Source organism: Dendrobates tinctorius, unplaced genomic scaffold (assembly GCF_039654945.1).
Source record: "Dendrobates tinctorius isolate UK_male_01 unplaced genomic scaffold, ASM3965494v1 ptg000211l, whole genome shotgun sequence".
NCBI lineage: Eukaryota > Metazoa > Chordata > Amphibia > Anura > Dendrobatidae > Dendrobates > Dendrobates tinctorius.
Genome location: NW_027361878.1, coordinates 17,284,441 through 17,308,580, shown reverse-complemented (window position 1 = coordinate 17,308,580; position 24,140 = coordinate 17,284,441). Strand labels below are relative to the sequence as shown.

Below are 24,140 nucleotides of genomic sequence, written 5' to 3'. Positions count from 1 at the left end.
CAGCGGCGTTCCCTCACCAGGGTCAGGGGCTCTGCCTGGGACAGTCTCTTTTGGCAGGTCAGTGTCACATTACGGTATGCTCCTTGGTCGCAGGGAAGCATCTCAGGGTAAGGCAGGGTCTCACTGCCGGGGAGCGTCTTGTCAAGGGACGTGGTCTGTCGGTGTGACAAAGTTTCTAACAGGAGGGGAGCGACCAGCCCTCCAAGCGGTGCAGTGACAGGCTTCTCGTACTCAGTGCTCACCGCCTATGTCTGCGGTCCCTTAGTGTTCAGTTGCTGCACTTGTCTCTCCTGTGTCAGCGTCCTCTCTGCTCCCGTCCCTGAGCTGCTCTGACAAAAGCCCATACTTTTCTCCCGCCCTTTGCTCTGCAGGCTTCCTTGTTCCTGGTTCTAGTACAGTCCCCTAAAGCATCCCCCGGGGAACCTAATGCCCTGCTCGATGGTTCCGGGCACGGAGCTAGGAAGGCAACTCCCCCTCGGCTCCTTCAGTGTTTCACCCCCTTACATATAAATCCTTACCGTTTGTAAATTTTGAGAGCTTGTAGAATGGTAGAAATGAAATCTTACATACATGTACGCTACTTTTCATACTTGTTGAAAAACTCTCATTTTAAACTGAAAAGGTCACATTCCATCCTTAGCAATCAGGTATTAATACCTCTTTTCTATATTGTATCAGGAGGTTGCAGCCTATGTCAGTGTTTTGTTCCTGACCTATCCTTGATGCTGCAAGTAATTTAATAAAGTTAATGTGAAAATATATATATTTTTACCCTGTGTTGTCTCGTGTCCTCCTCACTTGAAAAGCATGCAATACTGGAAAGTAACATGTGATCAACTTTCTCTTTTTTTCTAGACCATTAAATATGACATGCAAAGAGAAATAAATGCTGCTCATGGAAGTAAATATTCGGCGTTAGATCTGATAAAGACACCTGTGGTGCGTCGGATATCTTTTTGTATATGTTGCACTTGGTAAGTTTGAGGCTCAATTTTAACCTTACCTTATGATTAAGTACTGTAATAGAAACTGCTGTAAAGTTATTCAACATGGTTAATTTGATGCTAGAAGGTGTGTTCCTAATTTATTATATAATGTTAATTAGATTGCATGAAAATAAGTAAGCTTGCAATTGACTTGATTTTTTAAATCTGCTGTCATTCTCCTGCAATGACAGCTTTTATCTTTCATGGTGTACAACTGGTTTCTATGCAGCTGGGCCACCAGAGCCTGGCAAGACCCTGGCTCAGAGTGGGCAATAGTTACATTCCAGGAGAGTAGTTAACTCCAAGCCACCTCTCCAGCCCATTGATTTTTATACAGCTATAGCTGCTCACCTCCCAACCCTCCCTCTCAGCTCCTGACAAGCTGTTGTTATCAATCTTTAAAAATTACCAGACAGCAACTTTCAGTGCAGGTCTCCTAATCACTGATTTCAACTCTCGCTGTCCAAACCTGCATGCATGTTGAAATTCCCTGTTATTTCTATACGCAAATATACTTATAGCAATAATGTACAGTACACACTCCAGAAGAAATCACTGATTGCTGAATATGCTACAGCAGAACTTGTGCTGGCTTTATAGAATCATAGAATCATAGAATCGTAGAGTTGGAAGGGACCTCCTGGGCCATCTGGTCCAACCCCCTGCTCAAAGCAGGATTCGCTAAATCATCCCAGTCAGATGTCTGTCCAGCCTCTGTTTGAAGACTTCCATTGAAGGAGAACTCACCACTTCTCGTGGCAGCTTGTTCCACTCATTGATCACTCTAACTGTCAAAAAGTTTTTTCTAATATCTAATCTGTGTCTCCTCCCCTTCAGTTTCATCCCATTGCTTCTAGTCTTTCCTTGTGCAAATGAGAATAAAGTTGATCCTTCTACAATGTGACAGCCCTTTAGATATTTGTAGACAGCTATTAAGTCTCCTCTCAGTCTTCTCTTTTGCAAACTAAACATTCCCAAATCCTGCAACCTTTCCTCATAAGACAGGGTTTGCAGACCGGTCACCATTCTGGTCGCTCTTTTCTGAACTTGCTCCAGTTTGCTGATGTCTTTTTTAAAATGTGGTGCCCAAAACTGGCACAATATTCCAGATGAGGTCTCACCAAAGAGGAGTAGAGGGAAATAATGACTTCACGCGATCTAGACTGTATGCTTCTGTTAATACATCCTAGAATTGCATTTGCCTTTTTCAGTCTGTGATCTATTAGTATACCCAAGTCTTTTTCACATGTGCTGTCACTTAGCCCTATTCCTCCCATTCTGTATATGCTTTTTTCATTTTTATTGCCCAGATGTAGTACTTTGCATTTCTCCCTGTTAAAAACCATTCTGTTAGTTGCTGCCCACTTCTCCAGTTTATTTAAATCTTTTTGAATCCTCTCTCTCTCTTCTCTAGTATTAGCTATCCCTCCTAGCTTTGTGTCATCAGCAAATTTAATCAGTTTACCCTCAATTCCTTCATCTAAATCATTGATAAAGATGTTGAACAATACAGGGCCCAGGACAGAGCCCTGTGGTACCCCACTTGAGACATTCTTCCAACTGGATGTGCAGCCATTTACGACCACTCTTTGGGTCCGATCACTAAGCCAGTTATGAATCCACCTAACAGTTGCCTTGTCCATTCCATACTTAGTCATTTTTTCAATAAGGATTGTATGAGAGACTTTGTCAAATGCTTTGCTGAAGTCAAGATATTCTATATCTACAGCATTTCCTTGATCCACCCAATCAGTGATTCCGTCATAGAAGGAAATTAAGTTAGTCTGACATGACTTAATAGTTACAAACCCATGCTGACTCTGTTTAATCACTTCATTCTTATCCAGGTATTGACATACATGTTGTTTAATAATTTGTTCAAAGATCTTTCCTGGTATAGAAGTCAGACTCACCGGCCTATAGTTGCCTGGGTCCACCTTCTTCCCCTTTTTGAAGATAGGAACAACATTTGCTCTTCTCCTGTCTTCTGGCACTTCTCCTGTTCTCCAAGAATTTTCAAAGATTATGGAGAGGGGTTCAAAAATTTCTTCTGCTATCTCCTTCAGTACTCTGGGGTGTAATTCATCTGGACCGGGAGACTTGAATTCATTTAGGTTAGCTAAGTGTTTCCTCACTATCTTTCTGTTTATAGATATCCTGGATTCTTCTATTCCCTTAATAGGACAGTGAATAACAGTTGATGTTACATTTCCTTTCTGAGAGAAAACAGATGCAAAATAGGAATTTAAAAGTTCAGCCTTCTCAACATCCTGTCTTACCATTTCATTATTTTCATCCTGCAAAAATCCTATAGCATCTTTGACTTTTCTTTTACTTTTGACATATCCCCAAAATCCTTTATTATTGCTTTTGACATCTCTTGCAAGCCTCAATTCATTTCCAGCTTTAAATAATCTGATTTGTGCCCTGCAGGTTCTGCAGACAGCATTATATTCTTCTTTAGATATGCCTCCCTCTTTCCATTTTATAAACATTTTTTTCTTCCTTTTTAGCATGTGCTTAAGTTCTGTGTTCATCCATCCTGGTTTCCTTAAATGCTTCCTATTCTTCCCTCTTCTCGGAATTGTTAACAACTGTGCTTTGAGAATTTCATTTTTCAAGATTTCCCATCCTTCCTGGACATTTTTGTCTTTAAGGATATCCAGCCATTGGATCCCTCCAATTCTCTTTCTGAATCCCTTAAAATCTGCCTTTCTGAAATCTAACCTTGACGTCTGAGTCGTCACAGGTCTTCCGCCTCTAGTTATCCAAAATTCTAAAATAGCATGGTCGCTACCTCCTAGGGTCCCAGCCACTTTTACCTCCTCAACCATTTAATCCCTGTTTATAAGGATTAGATCCAAGGTAGCAGTTCCCCTTGTTTTCTCCCCTACCTTTTGGAAGATAAAGTTGTCAGCAAGAGAGGATAAGAATTTCCTTGACCTGTTAGTTTTGCCTGAGAGAGATTCCCAACAAATGTCTGGATAGTTGAAATCTCCCATGACAACTATGTCATATTTTTTGGAGAACTTGGCTATTTGATGCATAAAGAGTTCATCCATATCTTCAGCTTGCACAGGCGGCCTGTAGTAAATGCCTACAATGGTGTCCTTTCCATTGTTCTGTCCTTGTATTCTTACCCAAACAGTTTCCACAGAACTCCCAGTCTCTGAAGCTTCAATCTCTGTGCAGATATACGCGTTTCTAACATACAGTGCGACACTCCCTCCTCGTTTATCAAGTCTGTTTCTTGCAAATAAGTTGTATCCTTCTAGTCTTGTATTCCAATCATGTGTATTGTCCCACCAAGTTTCAGTGATTCCAATGACATCATATTTCTTTTCCTGTGTTAGTAGTTCCAATTCTCCTTGTTTGTTGCCCATGCTTTGTGCATTAGTATAGAAACATTTTAGTTTGTGATTGGTTTCTCTTTCCCCAATATTTTTATTAATTAGATTCTTTTGTCTTTGTTCTTCCTTTCCACTTCTAATAGCAGAGTTCTCAATAGCATTTGTCAGGTGTATGGCTTTTTCTGGTCTTTTGCTTCCCTTCCCATGTTGTTCTAGTTTAAAGCTCTCCTTACAAGTGTAGCAAGGCGACTTCCAAATACATGCTTTCCAGTCTTTGTAAGGTGCACCCCATCTCTAGCAAGTAGTCCATCGTAGTCCAGCTGCATTGTCCTGACGTGTCTGGCTGTGACAGGCACGGATCGCTGTATACTCCTGCTCCACAGGCTTCCTCACCTCTGCCTGTGACATCGCCGTTGATTGCAGCCTGTCTGGAAGCTGTGGGGGACTGCAGTCGCCACCTATGGTAGCTGCCATTTTATTGGTGGGTCTAGTGTCGCAGCTGCTGGAGGCGGCCATTTTCTTGGTGGGTTTGAACTCAATATTTGATGTTGCTTTATTTGCTGTTCTTGCATTAAAAAGTGTATACACATGCTTCATCATACTGATTGGTATAGGGGATTGTTGCTCATTTAATATATAAATAACAAATATACTATATAATTAATATTAATTATTTAAAACTAAATAATAAGTTTATAAAGTATAATTATAATATTTAATATATAAATTGGAGGGAGAGGGGAGAGAGGAAACAGAAGAAACAATAATATTAGAAATAATAAATAAAACATAATAAAATACAAAAAAACAAAAAATAAATAAAACGATAAATAAATAAATAAAAAAATTTAGTAAAAATTGATGTTGGGTAGCGGTGGTCCCTAGCCGGTCACCTCAAAATAACACAATCCTATACACGTCTGTGACATTATCACCCGGGTTAATTTATTTAATATAAAGTTACTATTCTACTCTTTCTCAGTTCTTGGTTATATCACTTGGCAAAATGAGTCATTTCAACTCAAAATTACCCATGGCTAAAACTACAGGTGTCTCTAGAGGACAAAAGCAAAATAAAGAACCCAAGTCTCCTCGTGGTTCTTCCAGAGACACGGTTAATCTATTGAGTCCGCTTAAGTCCCGTTCTCCCATTGACAGAGACTGTTCGCAGCTTTCTACCAACAATGTGTCTCTCTCGTTGTCCACACATGGTGCTTGTTTGAGAACATTAAGTGGAGATCTTCCTTCCTCAAATTCTCATACTGAGACAATGGATCTTTCTTCCTCTTCAAAGAGGAAGGGTCCCTCGGGTGGGGGGAGTACACGGTCTTCCAGTGCCAATTCCTCGGTGGAGGATTGTAGTTCTTCTTTCCCCAAACCTACTCCAAAAAAATCCAGGCCAAAACCTGAGGAGTTATCCGAGGCCTTCCCTGGTGCTACAACCCTTGAGGCATATATGAACACATTAGTTGAAAAACTTAGTGCCAGGATGTGTATCAACATGGCTAACCAAACAAAGCTTTTTCAAGACACTCTTGAACACTTTACTGCTCGGTTGGATAACCATGACTCTAGATTGGGGGAATTGGAAAAATCGCAAATGGTATCTCTAAGACACCATTCGGGAGTCCAAGTCCGAGATAAACCAGTTGCGACTTAAATTGGCGGATCTGGAGGACCACTCCCGCCTCAACAATATTAAAATCAGGGGTATATCAGAAGATATTTCACCCGTCAAGCTTTCTGACTATGTTAAGGGATGATTTAGCGAATCCTGCTTTGAGCAGGGGGTTGGACCAGATGGCCCAGGAGGTCCCTTCCAACTCTACGATTCTATGATTCTATGATTCTAAGGGAGTTTTTAGGAGGATGATTCCCCATCTTTCGGATACGAATCTTATCATTGATCGTATCCATCGTCTTCCTAAGCCTCCTTCCATCCCTAAAGACCTACCCAGAGATGTACTTACGAAAATTCATTTCTACCACATAAAAGAGAAAATTCAGAATCTGGTTAGAATTAAGGGAGGCTTCCCGGAACCATATCACCATCTAAAGTTGTTTTCTGATCTATCTAAAGCAACTATAGAAGGTCGGAAACACTTTCGATCACTGACCTCCGTGTTGCGGGAGCGAGGCCTTCCTTATAAATGGGGCTTTCCTCTACGCCTCTTTTTTAGTTACAAAGGGAAGAATGCAACTTTTCTTTCACCTGAAGAGGGGTTCCAATTTCTGAAATCTCAGGGTGTCTTGTCCTCTGTTCCTACAGTTTCTTCTGCTGGTCCAGGACATGTCACCTGAGCCTATTGTGATGTGTGTCTATGGGTTATCTGATATTATATTATTTAATATTGTGTTTAGCTTGTATATTTGTCTATTTGATATAGGTGTTAATGAGGGTTTCCTCAGCCTTGCGCTGCATGGACTTTTCCCCCGGCACAAGTAGGAGAACCATTTTCTGTGGTTTCTCTCTTAGGGTTCTAACACTGTACAATTTTAAGTTTGTACTTATTCTTTGGTTATTTAATTTTGTAGTGTTTTCTTTTTTTGACACTTTCCAGCTGGTGATTGTTTTTTAACGCCAATTTTTCTCTTTTTTTATGGTACTTACATTAGTTATTTATATCGTTAAGGGGCTTAATAGTCCAAATAGGCATTTTTCCTTTCAGAGAGAAATTAATAAATCTGCAGCAGATGTCATCTGCCTCCAGGAGACTAAATTTAAAATTAATAATCATCCCACGTTTTCCCTAAAAAATTACCCTCATGTTTTTGAGGCCTCGGGTCCCTCTAAAAAGGCAGGTGTCATGACCCTAGTCAGGGACTCCTTGTCGTTCGAACTGCTGGAGGAATTGGTTGATGTGAACGGTCATTTTTATGTCCTTGTCTGTTCTATAGACTCCCAAATTTATACCATTGTCAATATCTATGCTCCTACTAAAGGTCAAATTAGGTTTTTGAACAAATTACTAAAAAAAACTTGAACCGCTAAAGAGAGGCATTCTTTTACTCTTAGGTGATTTTAACTTGGTACCCGATAATACGCTTGATGCCTCTTCTTCCAGTAGACTTAATTTCCCTTCTTTAAATAATTGGCTTTTCACTAATGAATTTTATGACGTTTTTCGTTGTCTCAATTCCACCTCAAAGGAATATATTTTTTTTTCTGACTCTCATTTATCTGCCTCTCGTATTGACCTCATTTTGTCAGGCGTATTTTCTCTCCCTAGATTTTCCTCAGTTTCAATTGGAAATAAATATATTTCAGATCATGCTCCTGTTATTGCCAAGTTGGTTGAGGGGCACTCTGTTAATAATCAGCAGTTGTGGAAGTGTAATGCTTCTATTTTTAAAAATCCTACTTACCATGAGGAAATATCTAAATCTCTCAAATTTTATTTTTCAGAAAATATATTTGATCCTTCCAAACCATTCCTCCAGTGGAATGCTCACAAGGCGGTTATACGAGGCACTCTTGTTCGTATTTCCTCCCATATAAAAAATTTTAACCGTCAAAAATTTAAAAATTTGCAGGCTTTGATTAAGGAAAAAGAGTTGGAATTGTCCTTATCTAAGAATCCTCCCTCTAGCTCCACATCTCTAGTTGATTTATCCCATCTTCGAAATGAATTAAGGGCCACAATTTTTTCGTTCTATGATTCAGCAGTAAAGCAATCAAAATTTCATCATTACATGTCCCTTAATAAACCCACCCGTTTTATGTTTAATCGAATAAAGAAGCTTAGAGTACGCAACCGCATTGACAAAATTATTTCTCCTAAGTGATTATCCCTCACCCACCCACAAGACATTGCAAATTAATTTGCGAAATATTTCAATCAACTGTATAATTTGAGGTCTGATCCCTCTCTTCCCGCTCCAGATGTGGACTCTATTAATAATTTTTTATCTTAGGTTAACCTTCCAAATCTCAACTCTGTGGACGCAGATTTTTTATCTGCTCCTTTTACTGCTGAAGAGATTAATTGACTAATGGTGTCACCAAAGTCATATAAAGCCCCTGGTCCCGATGGTTATAGTAACAATTATTATAAGTCTTTCCGCGACATTCTTGTCCCCCATTTAACTAAACTTTTTAATGCCGCTGCGTCCGTTGGTTCCTTCCCTAGAGAAAATTTAGATGCTACAATCGTACTAATTCCCAAACCCAATACTAATCCTGATCAAATTCTTAATTATCGTCCCATTTCGTTAATAAATACTGACCTCAAAATTTATTCTAAAGTTTTAGCTAATCGTCTTAATATTATACTGCCTAAATTAATTTCCACGGACCAAATTGGCTTTATCAAACATCGTCAATCCATTGAAGGGACCAGACGGCTGATAAATATTATAAAGTTAATCAATTCCCAAAAACTTCCTTCTGCTCTAATTTCATTAGATGCAGAAAAAGCGTTTGATTGCTTGAATTGGACCTTTCTCCGATGCTCCCTACTAAAATTTGGATTTAATTTTGACTTTATCACCAAAATTATGACCTTATATTCTGACCCTCAAGCAAAAATTTACATTAATAATCACTTTTCCTCCCCATTTCCAATTTCTAATGGTACCTGGCAGGGTTGTCCCCTCTCTCCATTGCTTTTTGCCCTTGCAATAGAACCGCTAGCCCAATTAATCAGAGATCATTCCTCCATAGAGGGTGTTCGAACAGATCGTCAGGAGTTTAAGATCAGTCTATATGCTGATGATGACCTCCTATCTCTCACTAATCACTGCTCCTCTATTTCACATTTACAATCCCTTCTTCAAAAATTTTCCTCCTTTTCCTATTTTAAGATTAATGAGTCCAAATCCAAAATTTTCCAATTTAATCTCACCAATTGTCAAATCAGGAGTATAAAGGCTGTCTCTTCTTTGGGTTGGGCGGAGAGAGAAATTGTTTATTTAGGTCTGCGGTTTTCTAGAAACCTTGGATCTCTGATTTCCACTAACCTAGATTCCCTAATTGCCTCTATTTCTGAAGGCTTTAATTTTTACGCGGACAAAGAATTATTCTGGTGGGGAAAATGTCTAGTAGCCAAATCTTTACTCCTTCCCAAAATCCTTTATGTTTTTAGATCCCTTCCCCTGCTTGTTTCCACTTTTTATTTAACTAGTCTGCAGACACGCCTTAATCTATTTATTTGGGGAAATAAAAAGGCCTGTATTGTTTCGAATCAGTTATACAAACATAAGTTACGTGGAAGTATGGGACTGCCTAACATCTCAGCTTATTATTACTCTAATCTTATTAAGCAAAGTCTATGTTGGTGGTCAACTGGCCATATACCTTCATGGGCGGACTTGGAATTTTATCTTAATAAAAATTCCCCTCCTTGTTCTCTTATATTGAATCTATTGACATCTAAGCATTTATCTCAGTCTAATCATCCAGTTTTTATGGCTGCTATTGTGGCTTGGAGGAAGTTTTTTAAATTTAAGAGTGTTTTTTCTAGGATTCAACTCCTGTTGAGGCTTCCTCTCTCTTTTCTGGCCTCTGTTTATTCATTCGATTTGCATTCTACTTGGGCTGACTGGGGTATTTCTAAATTAAATGACATCTTTGATGGTCATAAATTTGTATCTTTTTCTCATCTTAAGAGCAGGTTTGGGGTTCCCCCCTCTTCTTTTCTACACTTTACTATGTTGAAAGAATTTTTGACTCCACTGGTGGCTCGCTGCCCTCCGCTATCGGAGCCAGCGATCAATATTTTATGCAACTCAGGCCATAATATTTTTTGGTCCACTCATTATATCTACCAGTGGTTCAACAATGATTCTGCATTTATAAAATCCCCATATATGAAAAAATGGGAATCGGTTTTGAATTTTTCTGTTACCCCAGATGTTTGGGAACTGACCATGTCTCTAACCTACTCTGCTACCATGTCTATGGTTTTCCAGGAGTCCTACTTTAAAATCATATTGAGATGGTACTATTCGCCATCTCGTCTAGCTTTTATCAACCCTTAGACCTCCCCTCTCTGTTGGAGGGATTGCGGGCATCATGGTAGCCTTTCCCATTTATTTTGGTTTTGTCCACGTCTTCGGCATTTTTGGGACGACACCTCCTCTCTTATTTCTCATATTCTAAATCAATCAGATTTTTCACTTACTCCTCAGTTCGCCCTGCTCTCGTTGGATGCAAGTCATTTGAATCCTTCTGTTAGGAAATTGGTTATTCATTTACTTTTGGTATCTAAAAATGAAATTGCGTTTTATTGGAAATCCACTCGAGTGTCTTTTCACTCGATATTATTGCAAAGCTGACTTTACATAAGTCATATGAGCAAAAATTGGCATTGCTGAATGGCTGTCTTCCTTCCTTTATAAAGAAATGGTCTCGCTGGCTGGAAAAGTTTCCATGAGTTCTTATAATTATTATTTATAGTCTGGTTGTGTTTTTGTATTTTTTCTTTCATGTGTCATGAATGCCTCATGATATTGCATTTATGTATGCTCTGGTATAAAATGTTAAGAAAATTGTTTGGAAAAGAAAGGATGCAGTATAGTTTAAAGAACAAATTGAGCACTGGAAGAATAGTCCCCACTAGACCCTGACCACCCACTTCATCTTAATTAATAGGTCTCTCTATGTAAATTAAAAATAACCAGGCAGGAAGAGGACAGAAGAAATCTCATAATGGACACTTCTTCTCATGGCACGTTTCTTTCTATCTTCTTTGCTCATTTGAGAATATGTATTTGTATGAAGGGGACTTGATTGTGCCCTTCATGATGCTCCGTATGGGGCCACAATGCCTGACTGGTGTTCTTTAAAACCCATCAGTCTTTCATATTTAATGGTCTTTTTCTTTAGGTTCTCCACCAGCTTTGCTTATTATGGCCTGGCCATGGACCTTCAGAAGTTTGGGCTGAGCATCTATATTATTCAGATTATCTTTGGAACAGTTGATATCCCCGCAAAGTTTTTTTCCTATTTTGTGATGACATACATAGGACGTCGTGTTCTTCAAGCTGCTAGCTTGATCTTAGCTGGGATTGCAATTTTTGTGAACATTTTTGTTCCTGAAGGTAATTCATTTTTCATACTTCGTATCTTTGCGTTCTATAAATTGCTTAAAGACAAGAAGGTTTCTCAGTCAATTTTCTATGAGTGTGAAGGGTCATATCCATTGAATTGAAGTTTTCCTGCCAGCTCAGCAGCCATCATTCAATCTGCATCTCCTGATGTTTTAAAAAACTTTGGAAAAAGCTTTCGGAGACAGGAAAGAGTCATTGGCCATTTTAAGAGTGAATTTAGTGTTTGCATATACAGGTGCTTCTCACAAAACTAAAATATCATCAAAAAGTTAATTTATTTCAGATCTTCAAAATAAAAAAAGAGAAACTCATGTACGGTATTATGCAGAGTCATTACAAACAGAGTGATCTATTTCACGTGTTTATTTCTGTTAATGTTGATGATTATGGCTTACAGCCAATGAAAACCCAAAAGTCATTATCTCAGTAAATTAGAATACTTTATAATACTAATTTACAAAAATATTTTCAAATCCGAAATGTTGGCCTACTGAAATGTTTGTTCAGTAAATGCACTCAATACTTGGTCGCAGCTCCTTTTGCATCAATTACTGCATCAATGCGGTGTGGCATAGAGGCGATCAGCCTATGGCACTGCTGAGGGGTTATGGAAGCCCAGATTGCTTTAATAGCAGCCTTCAGCTCATCTGCTTTGTTGGGTCTGGTGTGTCTCATGTTCCTCTTGACAATACGCCATAGATTCTCTATGGGGTTAAGGTCAGGTGAGTTTGCTGCCAATCAAGCACAGTGATACTGTTGTTTATAAACCAGGTATTGGTACTTTTGGCAGTGTGGACAGGCGCCTAGTCCTGCTGGAGAATGAAATGTCCATCTCCAAAAAGCTTGTCGGCAGAGGGAAGCATGAAGTGTTCTAAAATTTCCTGGTAGACGGCTGCGCTGACTTTGGTGTTGATAAAACACAGTGGACCTACACCAGCAGATGACATGGCTCCCCAAACCATCACTGATTGTGGAAACTTCACACTAGACCTCAAGCAGCTTGGATTGTGGCCTGTCCACGCTTCCTCCAGACTCTGGGACCTTGACCTGGGACTGCAACACAACTTTGATCATTATATTATAATTGCCCAGCCGAACACGTCAGTATCATGATGCTACACTATAACATAAAGAACTCTCATGATGCAAGACTGCGATACACAATTGGCAATGTTTTGATTTCTTGTGACTTAAAGGGGTTGTCTACCATCTAGAAAAACTCATCTTAACTAAAATTGTCCCCCTTGTACAATAAAAATAACAAACTCATATACCTCATTCCAGTGATGTTGTCACCTGGTATCCTAGGGCTTACATGATATTGTTGCGTCACTTGAGCCCTGCAGCCAATCAGCAGCTACTATTGGGCAGCTTCACTCTCACTTCCTTAGTCCAAACTTCGGACACATAGAAGTGCTGAGAGTGCAGCAGCCTAATAGCAGCCGCCGAATGGTTGCAGGGCTCACATGGCATAACAATGTGACGCAAGCCCTGGGAGCCACAGCGCCAACACTACTGGAACGACGCCAATACAGGAGGTGAGTAAAAGTTTTCTTTGTTTTTTTACAAGGGGGAATACTTTATTTAAAAAGGAGTTATCCAAATAGTGAACAAGCTCTTTTAGTTTCACAGTCATGACAATACATTTTCATTATGTTGCAATGTAGCATTGCATACTGCAATCTTCAGCCATGCAATAACTGTCATATCCAAAGATGCCATGTAGCCCTAGCTCAATAAATGGTTATTAGCAACTGCAATTTTTTTTATTTTTTAGTAAAACATAAAACTATAAAAGAATATATAAATTAGGATATGTGCAAAAATTCAGTATTTGCTGCACAAAAATCTGCTGCAAATACTGAAGGATTGGCAGGAAAAACGTTGTGTACAATACATGCATTTTTTTGCCATTTATTTGAATGAGTGAGAAATGCTGCAAAACAGCTGAAAGAATTGACAAGCTGCAGATTTTAAACTGCTTCAAATCTACAAGGAAAAATTAGTTGGCAACCCTGCCATATGGGCCAATAAAACCCTTTAGGGATCCCCTAAGCTCCAGGGTCCAGATGTGACGGCAACCTCTGCACCCACTATAGTTATGCCCCGTACTGCTGCCATATATGACCTCCACCTTGACTTGATGAATTTCTAATTATCTTTTGCTTGAGTTAATGTTTTAGTCTACATTAGGATTATTATTTGGGTAACTTACATTGTTTTCAGGCCAAAATTTAGACTAAGATGTTGTCTTTTTAGACTTTCAGACAGTCAGGACCTCAATGGCTGTTTTTGGTAAAGGATGTCTTGCAGCATCTTTCAACTGTCTATTTCTTTATACTGGTGAATTGTACCCAACTGTCGTCAGGTAAGCAAACAGCAGCATGAGAAGGAAACACTAAGGCTTTGTGCACACGTTGGGTATTTGCTTGCAGAAATTTCTGCAAGGTTTCTGCATCTCTAGGCAGGTAAAACGCTGCGTTTTTGCCCCGTTTTTGTATGTGTTTTTGCACAGCAGAGAAAGCTTTTTTAAGCTAAATAAAGATATTTAAAAAAAAGTTTTGTGATGTAATTTCTTGGCTCAACACCACCTTTTTCATGCTGCTGCAGTGGCATAAGGGTAATGGAATTAGAGCAGCAGCTGTCATTGACACCTAGCTCTAGGCTTAGTAATGAAAAGGTGTCAGCCCGACATTCTCATTACTATACCGATAAGTAAACACAAACACACACAAACCTACACACACATTGTCACCAGCCTATGTAGGAGAGTTAACAGAACGATCGTACATAGGCTGTAACCAGAAAGGAACTGTTAATTTTAAAGAGAAAGAAGAAAAAAAAAATGCATGGGCTCCTGCATAATTTTAATAACCAGGAGAGGGAAATCTGATGGCTGGGGGCAGATGTTTATAGCCTAGGAAGTGGGTAATACCCATGGAGCTTCCCGGGCTTTTAATATCAGCTCAGACCTGTATAATTTAGCCTTTATTGGTTATTAAAATGGGAGATCCCAAATTAAATTATGTAGGGTCACCTCATAATTAATAGCTAGCAATGGCTATGCAGACAGCTATGGACTGATATTAATAACCTAGGAAAAGGCCATGGATATTGGCCCCTCCCATTCTAAAAACATCAGCTCTCAGCCGTCCCAGAAAAGGTGCATCTATAAGATGTGCCAAATCTGGCGCTTAGCCTTGCTCGTCCCACTTGCCCTGTAGCGGTGGCAAGTGGGGTTCATATTTGTGGGGTTGATGTCACCTTTTTATTGTCGGGTGACATCAAGCCCGCAGGTTAGTAATGGAGAGGCGTTTATAAGACACCTATCCATTACTAACCCCATAGTGATATTGTATAACAACACAGACACCCAGAATAAAGTCCTTTATTAGAAATAATGACACATACTCCTTTAATAATCTTAATTAAAGGGAATCTGTCACCTCATTTTTGGCCTATGAGGTGCGGCCACCGCCATCAGGGGCTTATCTACAGCATTCTATAATGCTGTAGATAAGCCCCAATGTAATCTGAAAGATAAGAAAAATGAGTTAGATTATACTCACCACGGGGTCCGGTCCGATGGGTGTCGTGGTCCGGTCCGGCACCTCCCATCTTCTAGCGATGACGTCCTCCTTCTCACTTCTGCCGCAGCTCCTGCACAGGCGTACTATATCTGCCCTGTTGAGGGCAGAGTATTGCAGTACGCAGGCGCTCGGAATGGTCAGAGAGGTCATGCGCCTGCGCACTGCAGTACTTTACTCTGCCCTCAACAGGGCAGATATAGTACGCCTGTGCAGGAGCCGCGGCAGAAGTGAGAAGGAGGACGTCATCGCTAAAAGATGGGAGCCGCCGGACCAGATAGCGACACCCACCGCACTGGACCACGTCCCCTGGTGAGTATAATCTAACTTGTTTTTCTTATCTTTCTATCCTAATGGCGGTGGCCGCACATCATAAGCCAAAAATGAAGTAACAGTTTCCCTTTAATTAAGATTATTAAAGGAGTATGTGTCATTATTTCCACAGGTGAGAGTCACAGCTGCGAGATCACACTGACATATAACAGTATGACCCTGCAGCCAACGGTCTTACGACGCATTACCACCAATAAGAACCACCGCACTGGTGTATCCCACGGGGTCACACAGATGACAGCGTGGGAAACACCATAGAAAGACAGTGAAACACAATACAAAAACTCAGCAAATCCGCAAACATTTTATACATGCATTTTTGCTGTGGATTTGACTGACAAAATTGAAGTCAATGGGTACTGAAACGCAAAAAGAATTGACATGCTGCAGAAAAAAACGCACTGCAAATACGCATGGAAATTTACTGATCATGTGCACAACAATTCAGGATTGTCCTTGAATTACCTGGCATAATTATTCCATTGCGTTTTCCGTGCTGAAAAAAATGCTGTGAAAACGCATAAAAAATGCATTGTGTGCACATAGCCTTAGATATCTATAAATCCCACCCAACCGGTGATTCCCTATGACTTTTATTGTAGGCAGTCTGGTATGGGACTTGGTACCATGGTGGCTCGGCTCGGGGGAATAGTTGCTCCACTTATTCAGATGACAGCTGATTATTACATTCGTCTCCCAGTCATTATTTATAGCCTTTGCCCAATGTTTTCTGGCATTATGGCATGTTTCCTTCCAGAGACACTTGGGGTGCCGCTGCCAGAGACAATACAAGACGTAGAGAGGTTGGTACAATATATTATATAAAGTTTATATATAAAGACTTTCTTTTATTTTCATACCTATTAATATCCTGTTTTTATTATTTGTTGCTGTTCATGAAAATGGGTCTATATTCAATAATTTCATGTAGTAAAGGGGTGCATTTTATGCATCCATAGCCTCTACAGTGCAGCTTTAGATTTAGCCTGAACTAAAAAATGTCACTTTATGGGTAGTTTCACTTTTGCGTTTAAGGCCGCAGTGACGGCCTGTGCACGGCTGCCACTAAGCCCCACCCCCTGCCACGCCTCCTCCAGTAGCTCCGCCTATGGGCGCACGACGCTGCATGCGTCCTGCGTCCCCTATCTTTAGCACTGGGGACTCAGGCCGTGCGCAAGTATGTGTTTGGCGGCACATGCGTCCTTTTGACACTGCGCCGACCGCACCAAATTGCAACAGGTTGTGTTTGGCGCTGGTCGGCGCAGCATAAAAAGGACGCATGCGCCGCCAAACGCATACCTGCGCACGGCCTGCGTCCCCAGTGCTAAAGATAGGGGACGCAGGACGCATGCAGCGTCATGCGCCTGCAGGCGTTGCTACCAGTGGAGGCGCGGCAGGGGGCGGGGCTTAGCGGCGGCCGTGCGCAGGCCGTCGCTGCAGCCTTAAGCGCAAATGTGAAACTACCCTAACTTATGCATCTCAATGCTTACAAATAAAGATAAGTGAACTTCCGAAATTAGTTTTTTCAGATTCACTCAATTTCATTAGCAGAGTCAATTTGCCGTGAATCAAAAGTTCCCTTATTTCATTAATTATTCTCTGAGGTGTCTTAAGATTGCAAATCATAATTAAAATGGACCTTTTACCAATATTAGCATGATAATCTGGCCACATCCTGGAATAGAGTCCGCAGTGCTAAATAAAACATACTTTAAAAAAAAAAAAATACATTTCTCCGTTGCAGAGCTTATAAAGTTTAGATTCTGTTTTACAATAGGTCCTACCAGAGAATCCTCTCAGGTGGCATTTACTTTTTCCCCTGCGTAACATTCCCCAAATGGAAAGTGTCATGCAGGGAATGAAAGAATACATGGTCAGAAGATCATGCTTTGTCCTTGAAAATGTTATGACACACAACCCTTATCTCTGCAGCTAATGTGTAGTAAAAAGCAGATGAGTGTCCTTACAAACACATTCAGCTTGCATTTCATGGCAGTCACTCTGGGGGAGGGAGAGATGAGTGTCATTACAAACACATCCAGCTTTCATTTCATGGCAGTCACTCTGGGGGAGGGAGAGATGAGTGTCATTACAAACACCTCCAGCTTTCATTTCATGGCAGTCAGTCTGGGGAGAGGGGAAGTAGAGCTGAGATGAGTGTCATTACAAACATCTCCTGCATTCATCTCATAGCTGTCAGTGTGGGAAAGGGGGTACACTCAGCTCAGTTGTACTCCATCTACTTCCTTGGTCTGGCCTCATCTAGAATACTGTGTCCAGATCTGGGCACCACCTTTTAAAAAGACATTGAAAAACTGGAACATGTTCAGAGAAGAGCTACAAGAATGCTGAGCGGACTGCAATGTATGTCCTACGGGGACCGGTTAAAGGATCTGGGAATGTTTAGCTTGCAAAAAAAGCTTAGAGGAGATTTATTAGCTGTCTATAAATATCTGAAGGGCTATCACAGTGTAGCGGGATCATCCTTATTCTTATTTGCACATAGAGACACGAGACACAATGGAATGAAACTGAAAGGGAGTAGATACAGATTAGATATTAGAACAGACTTATTGACAGTGAGGTGGTGAGTTCTTATTCAATGGAAGTCTTCAAACAGAAGCTGGACAGACATCTTTCTGAGATGGTTTAGTGAATCCTGCATTGAGCAGGGGGTTGGACACGATGACCCTGGAGGTCCCTTCCAACTCTACCATTCTATAATTCTATGATTCTACCCCCACACTGACTGCTGTGAGATGCGAGCTGGAGGTATTTGTAATCTCACTTGCCTCTGCCATCTAATGTGATAACTGCAAGGCATTATGGGGAAACCCAACAGGTCGCACCTGAGGTCATGTGATTTTTCTCTGGCTTATGTAAACTTCTGCATTGTGTAAAATGGTGAGAGCCAAAGTGAATTGCATTGTATTAAAATTTCAGAAAAATCCTAAAAATTCAACATGAATTTAATTACATTAGAATTGATTGGCTCATATCTAAAGGTGGCCTGTGAGGAGACAAAAAGTAGTCTTTCTGATATAACTTCCTCCCTGAAGTTGCTTTCTGTTTGCAGAATATGTTATGCCAAGGAAATCACTGGTCCTTACCCCTGAACATTTTGCCTGTTAATCAAGGGCTCATCAGAATTCATTAGATTTTTGGCTATGCTGCTGGGTCACCCCCAGGGTCTCGCCAGATTGGCCGGGTACTCGGAGCCGGGCCCGGTGGATTTCAATGGGAGTTGTCACGGTAGCTGTGACCCGGTCCGTGGCCCTGGGCGTCCATTGTAAAAGGGGAATGTTGAATGTGCGGATGATGATTAAAGTTTATTAGTGAATGATTCGTGACGCCACCTGTGGTGTTCAGCAATGAAGATGTTAAGCCGACACTGCAGACAGATCCTCTGGGACAGATGGTGTGGTGCAGCAATGATGGTGTAGCCCTCCACAGGCAGGACTGTAGTCCCAGGGCAGTGTAGATGGAGATTTAGTGAGGAGAGGAGAGCAGTGTGGTGTTAAGCACAGAGATGTAGCAGTGCTGAATGGGTTGGCACAGGAATAAGCGGAGGACACCAGGGCATGTAGTTCCAAAGCTTTACTCACAGTCTGTTGTGCATAAAGGTGCCCGCCTCGGTGCCGTGTCCTGCAGGTCAGGGTCTCAGCCAACCTCCAGGCAAGACGAAGTACTCCGTTCCAACACTCTGCCAACATAAGTGCCTTTTCTGAACGTCTCCCTTTTGCGTCTATAGTGAAGTACTCTCAGTACTGAGTTACACTGGAGTTCCTCCTGTCAGATGTTCCTAAGAACTCTACTTGTACGGCAGACAGCTGAAGCCTGCTTCGGGGACTCCTTGTTACTAAGTCCCGGCTCACTCTCGTTGCTGTTTTGCCCCCAAGTCTTGTGTGGGAATAAAGTGGTGACAACTTCTATTCCTCCGCTGTCTGTCGCAGGACCATTAGTATCCATACAACCTCGGGGACCGGACCCCGGCCATGCGCTGTGAACTTGGGAAGGGTTCTGCTCTAACCCTAATCCTTAGTCCTCCTCTCCTTACGTTCTGTACTAATCCTTCTTTCTTATGGAGAGTCAGGCTTTCCATCAATGTCTCTTTCCTGTGCCAGCGGACCCAGGTCACTGAGGTCGGCTGCAGCACTTCCTTCATCCATCCCACTCAGGGGATCTTCACTCTTCCACTGACTCTGTCAGACTGACTAAATCCTAAACTCTTCCCGCTCTTTTAGTGCCAACTAACTCCACCCGCCTCCCAGCACGCTTCGTGTTCCAAGCAGGGAGCCACCAAAGGGTGCTTTGCTACACTACTATGTTGTGTGGGATGCAGGTGTTGGAGTGTGGTCAGGAGTCTCCACCTTACCTGAATGGTGGGGTACCACATCTCAGGAGAAGGTGCAGTACCTCTGTGGCGACTGAAGCCTCAGGGGCGCCACATACCCCCCGTTAAACACAGCACGTCCGCGGGCTGCAAGTGAAACAAAGGTGAAACAAATATAAGGAACATACAAAATTTTTGAATGCTGATAAACAATTCTTATCTAAACTTCCCAATGTGGGAGGCACTGATTCTTGAACGTTGCAAACAATTTAACAGACTATCTATAATTACCTAATTTTAAAGCTATATTACCTAATTTAAAGTGCTATGGAAGTAAATTCACTACCAGTTCAAGTACTATCATCAACACATTTTTCTTCTCTTTATCTTTCACATTTTCTTTTACTGTCTCTACTAGACTTGAGTGACAACCGCTGATGCCTGGTTCGTCACCTGCATTCAAATCTTTATTCAAAATTTTTCATCTTTATTAAAGTAAAATATCCATTCCTAATCAACTACCTAAATATTACTATCAAGTAAGCTCTCTATAAAATCTGTCAACATTTTTATAAGACACATCATACAATACTTCACATTAAGACATCAATAATTCTTGCACGTGCTGGACACCGCTCCCAACCGGGATTTCTTGCAGTGTCCTTGGGTTGGAGCTATGCTCCCTGATGAGGTAGTTCTTATTCATAAAAGATCTATGTAAAACCAGGAGAGGGCACCTTAAGAGGTGCAACTATTTACAAACACAGTTTGTGGATCATTCATTGTTCATGATCTCTGCAGTTCAATAAAAAATATGCTGCCAAAGTAACTAGGCAAAAACTTGTAAAACCAATGAAAACATGATAAACAAAAAGAAGGCACAATGGTGCAAATACCCTCCTGGGTAACAGTTAGTCACTGGAGTGTTTCTTTATTGGGGATCCCCTCCTGGGGTGGTGGAAGCGGGTCGCTTGGGCTGCTTCCAGGGGAGAACTGAAGGGCATCCTCTTCTTGCTGATTGTCCACAAATTGTAGGTATTCCTTCTCCCAAGGGGTTAGGTTGGTGGTTGCCGGTGCAGATGGAATGGCAACGGGAGTAACTGCTGCCTGTGAGGCTAGCATTTCAGATGCCAATGATTCCTCAGGGGTTGTAACGGGTACCAATAGATGTTGTTCCCCAATTTCAGGTGTTACTACAGTTAGCACTGCTGCTGCCGATTGCTGCGGGCACGGCGCAATTTGGGTGCTGCCACTCGATATCCTGGAAATCATGTGTCCAATTCTGTCCATGGGAGCAGTCCCTAATACCAGGATGATGGCGGGGCTGTGATCCTACCTGGTATTTCCCACGGATGTTCTATGTCTTGCGCAGGTGCCATTTGGGGAACACTGGTAGCGGCAACCTCCGGGGCTGCCTTGTAGGTGAGCGGCAGTGGTGTCCCTCCCCGTACAGGATTGGGGCACGCTGGTAGGATCCTGCGCAGCCGTGCCAGGTCCGGGTTGGGACTCGGTCCCTGCCCCACAGTCGGCTCCAGGACTCTCATATACTTCCTCCTGGCAGGCCGCATCCAGTGGCAGTATCGGCTTGGAGGGGGAGGTGGGCGCTGTAGATGGTATCGCAGCGGCCGTATGCCCCGCAGGGGTTGCTTAGGAGCAAGTGGTTTCTCTCCATTGCATTCTCCCGGCCTCTGTCCTCCTTCCATCATGGCGTCCTGGCGTTCTTCCTCCTTCTTCCCGGGCTCTTTTTCCGCCACCGGCTCTCGCTCCTCCTTTTGTGGGTGGCGTCTTCTTCCTACTCCTCCATACCAAGCCAGTATACGAATCCCTCTGGGGGTGGGCCATGTTGCTGTAGCATAGAAGTTTAGGCAGGGGAGGCCCAGGACAGTTCGCTGTCTTTTCTTAGGACCACCCATGTTGTCACGCCCTTCTTCACCGAGCCGGCGGCCATTTTGAGAGTCCATTTTACAGTCTATTAATTTGGTTATTCTGCACATTCTCAGCAATGTTTAAGTCCAATAAATCTTCGGCACACAGAACCCGGTGGTACCGGGCTTTGTCATCCTGTTCGTGACGCCAGAAATGGGTTGCCCCCAGGGTCTCGCCAGGTCGACGGGGTACTTGGAGCCGGGCCCGGTGGATTTCAATGGGAGTTGTCACGGTAGCTGTGACCCGGTCCGTGGCCCTGGGCGTCCATTGCAAAAGGGGAATGTTGAATGTGCGGATGATGATTAAAGTTTATTAGTGAATGATTTGTGACGCCACCTGTGGTGTTCGGCAATGAAGATGTTAAGCCGACGCTGCAGACAGATCCTCTGGGACAGATGGTGTGGTGCAGCAATGATGGTGTAGCCCTCCACAGGCAGGGCTGTAGTCCCAGGGCAGTGTAGATGGAGAGATAGTGAGGAGAGGGGAGTGGTGCAGAGTTAAGCACAGAGATGTAGCAGTGCTGAATGGGTTGGCGCAGGAATAAGCGGAGGACACCAGGGCATGTAGTTCCAAAGCTTTACTCACAGTCTATTGTGCATACAGGTGCCCGCCTCGGTGCCGTGTCCTGCAGGTCAGAGTCTCAGCCAACCTCCAGGCAAGATGAAGTACTCCGTTCCAACACTCCGCCAACATAAGTGCCTTTTCTGAACGTCTCCCTTTTGCGCCTATAGTGAAGTACTCTCAGTACTGAGTTACACTGGAGTTCCTCCTGTCAGATGTTCCTAAGAACTCTACTTGTACGGCCGACAGCTGTAGCCTGCTTCGGGGACTCCTTGTTACTAAGTCCCGGCTCACTCTCGTTGCTGTTGTGCCCCCAAGTCTTGTGTGGGAATAAAGTGGTGACAGCTTCTATTCCTCCGGTGTCTGTCGCAGGACCATTAGTATCCATACAACCTTGGGGACCGGACCCCGGCCATGCGCTGTGAACTTGGGAAGGGTTCTGCTCTAACCCTAATCCTTAGTCCTCCTCTCCTTACATTCCGTACTAATCCTTCTTTCTTATGGAGAGAGTCAGGCTTTCCATCAATGTCTCTTTCCTGTGCCAGCGGACCCAGGTCACTGAGGTCGGCTGCAGCACTTCCTTCATCCATCCCACTCAGGGGATCTTCACTCTTCCACTGACTCTGTCAGACTGACTAAATCCTAAACTCTTCCCGCTCTTTTAGTGCCAACTAACTCCACCCGCCTCCCAGCACGCTTCGTGTTCCAAGCAGGGAGCCACCAAAGGGTGCTTTGTTACACTACTATGTTGTGTGGGATGCAGGTGTTGGAGTGTGGTCAGGAGTCTCCACCTTACCTGAATGGTGGGGTACCACACCTCAGGAGGAGGTACAGTACCTCTGCGGTGACTGAACCCTAAGGGGTGCCACACTGCCACATGCTTTAGTTACAATTTTTCATAATTCAAACTAGGAAAAAATACCAAAATGGCATCTAAGAAGAAGTTAGAATCCACCGTAGAACAATGCAAGAACACATTTCATAGAATTTCTTTTAAAAACTGTTGCGGCAAAACCATTTGTACCAACTCGATTTTTGCATCATGTTTTGAATTGCAATAGTATTGTGATAATTTTCTATTTCATTACAGCTGTTCACATAGGAAGAAGGTTTCTAAGTACAGCGAAGAAATAGCTTTAAAAGATAGAATTTAATCTCATGAAAACAAAATGATAGAGCTACTACACTTTTCATCAGTTCTACAAGTCACACTAACAGTTACAGAAGAAAAGAAGTCCACTGAAGCCATCATTTTATACTGGAAGCAGTTTCAGCTTCATCGTATTATGTAAGAATCTGGTTAACAGCAGAAGACTTGTTTTGTTTTTCCATAAAATGATTTTACATTATCAGAAATAAAATGTACTGCCTTTTTAACTTGTCGTTCCTGCACTCACCATGCTGTACACAGGAGTTGTATTTTGTGCAGGTAAAACTGGGAGAGGGCCTCTACATAAACTGGCGCATGCAACAAGTGACGTATTATTTTTCACAGATAGATCAGAAAACGCAAATTTATCCTAGATTATCTTTTATTTCAAAGTAAACTTAAGTTAAAACGTGGCTTTATAGTATTGGATCCTCAAGTCTACATCAATCTTGGCCAAATAAGTAGATTGTGGTCCACTGGTGGACACAGACAGAAAATGACCCCAGTGCAAGAACAATATATTAGCCCTTTGCAGTTTGCTAGCTCATCATAATGCAAAATTACACCTGCTTTGGGGTGCAAATGGGCCCCGTTACCTGTAGGGCCCTTGTTTGGCTGCACCACTGATAAGTGGAGTAGTAGATTTAACTGTTAATCCACCAGGTGGTTTCTTTTCTGCAACACTGGGGGGAAACTGTTTTATGATAAGTTTATGTTTAGGGACCTGTTGCCAGTAAAGGTACACCTAGGAAATAGGGAGAAGAGGTATTGCCATGCATGACAAAGACATGACTATATAGCAAGTGCAATAAGAAACCATAAATGATGTCAATATCTAGGAGACAGTGGGACATCAGACGTAGC

The 24,140-nt window shown here is 42.1% G+C and overlaps 1 protein-coding gene across 1 annotated transcript in view; it reads left to right on the top strand.

Annotated features, from left to right (window-relative positions):
- Positions 1-23,280, top strand: part of LOC141058319 (solute carrier family 22 member 6-B-like) — an 89,537-nt gene extending 66,257 nt beyond the window's left edge. The window contains exons 6-10 of the mRNA XM_073554524.1: positions 856-974; positions 11,163-11,377; positions 13,646-13,754; positions 15,909-16,109; positions 23,217-23,280. Of these exons, the coding sequence (XP_073410625.1) occupies positions 856-974; positions 11,163-11,377; positions 13,646-13,754; positions 15,909-16,109; positions 23,217-23,280 (708 nt within the window). The remainder of the gene's footprint in view (positions 1-855; positions 975-11,162; positions 11,378-13,645; positions 13,755-15,908; positions 16,110-23,216) is intronic.
- Positions 23,281-24,140: the final 860 nt, after the last annotated feature.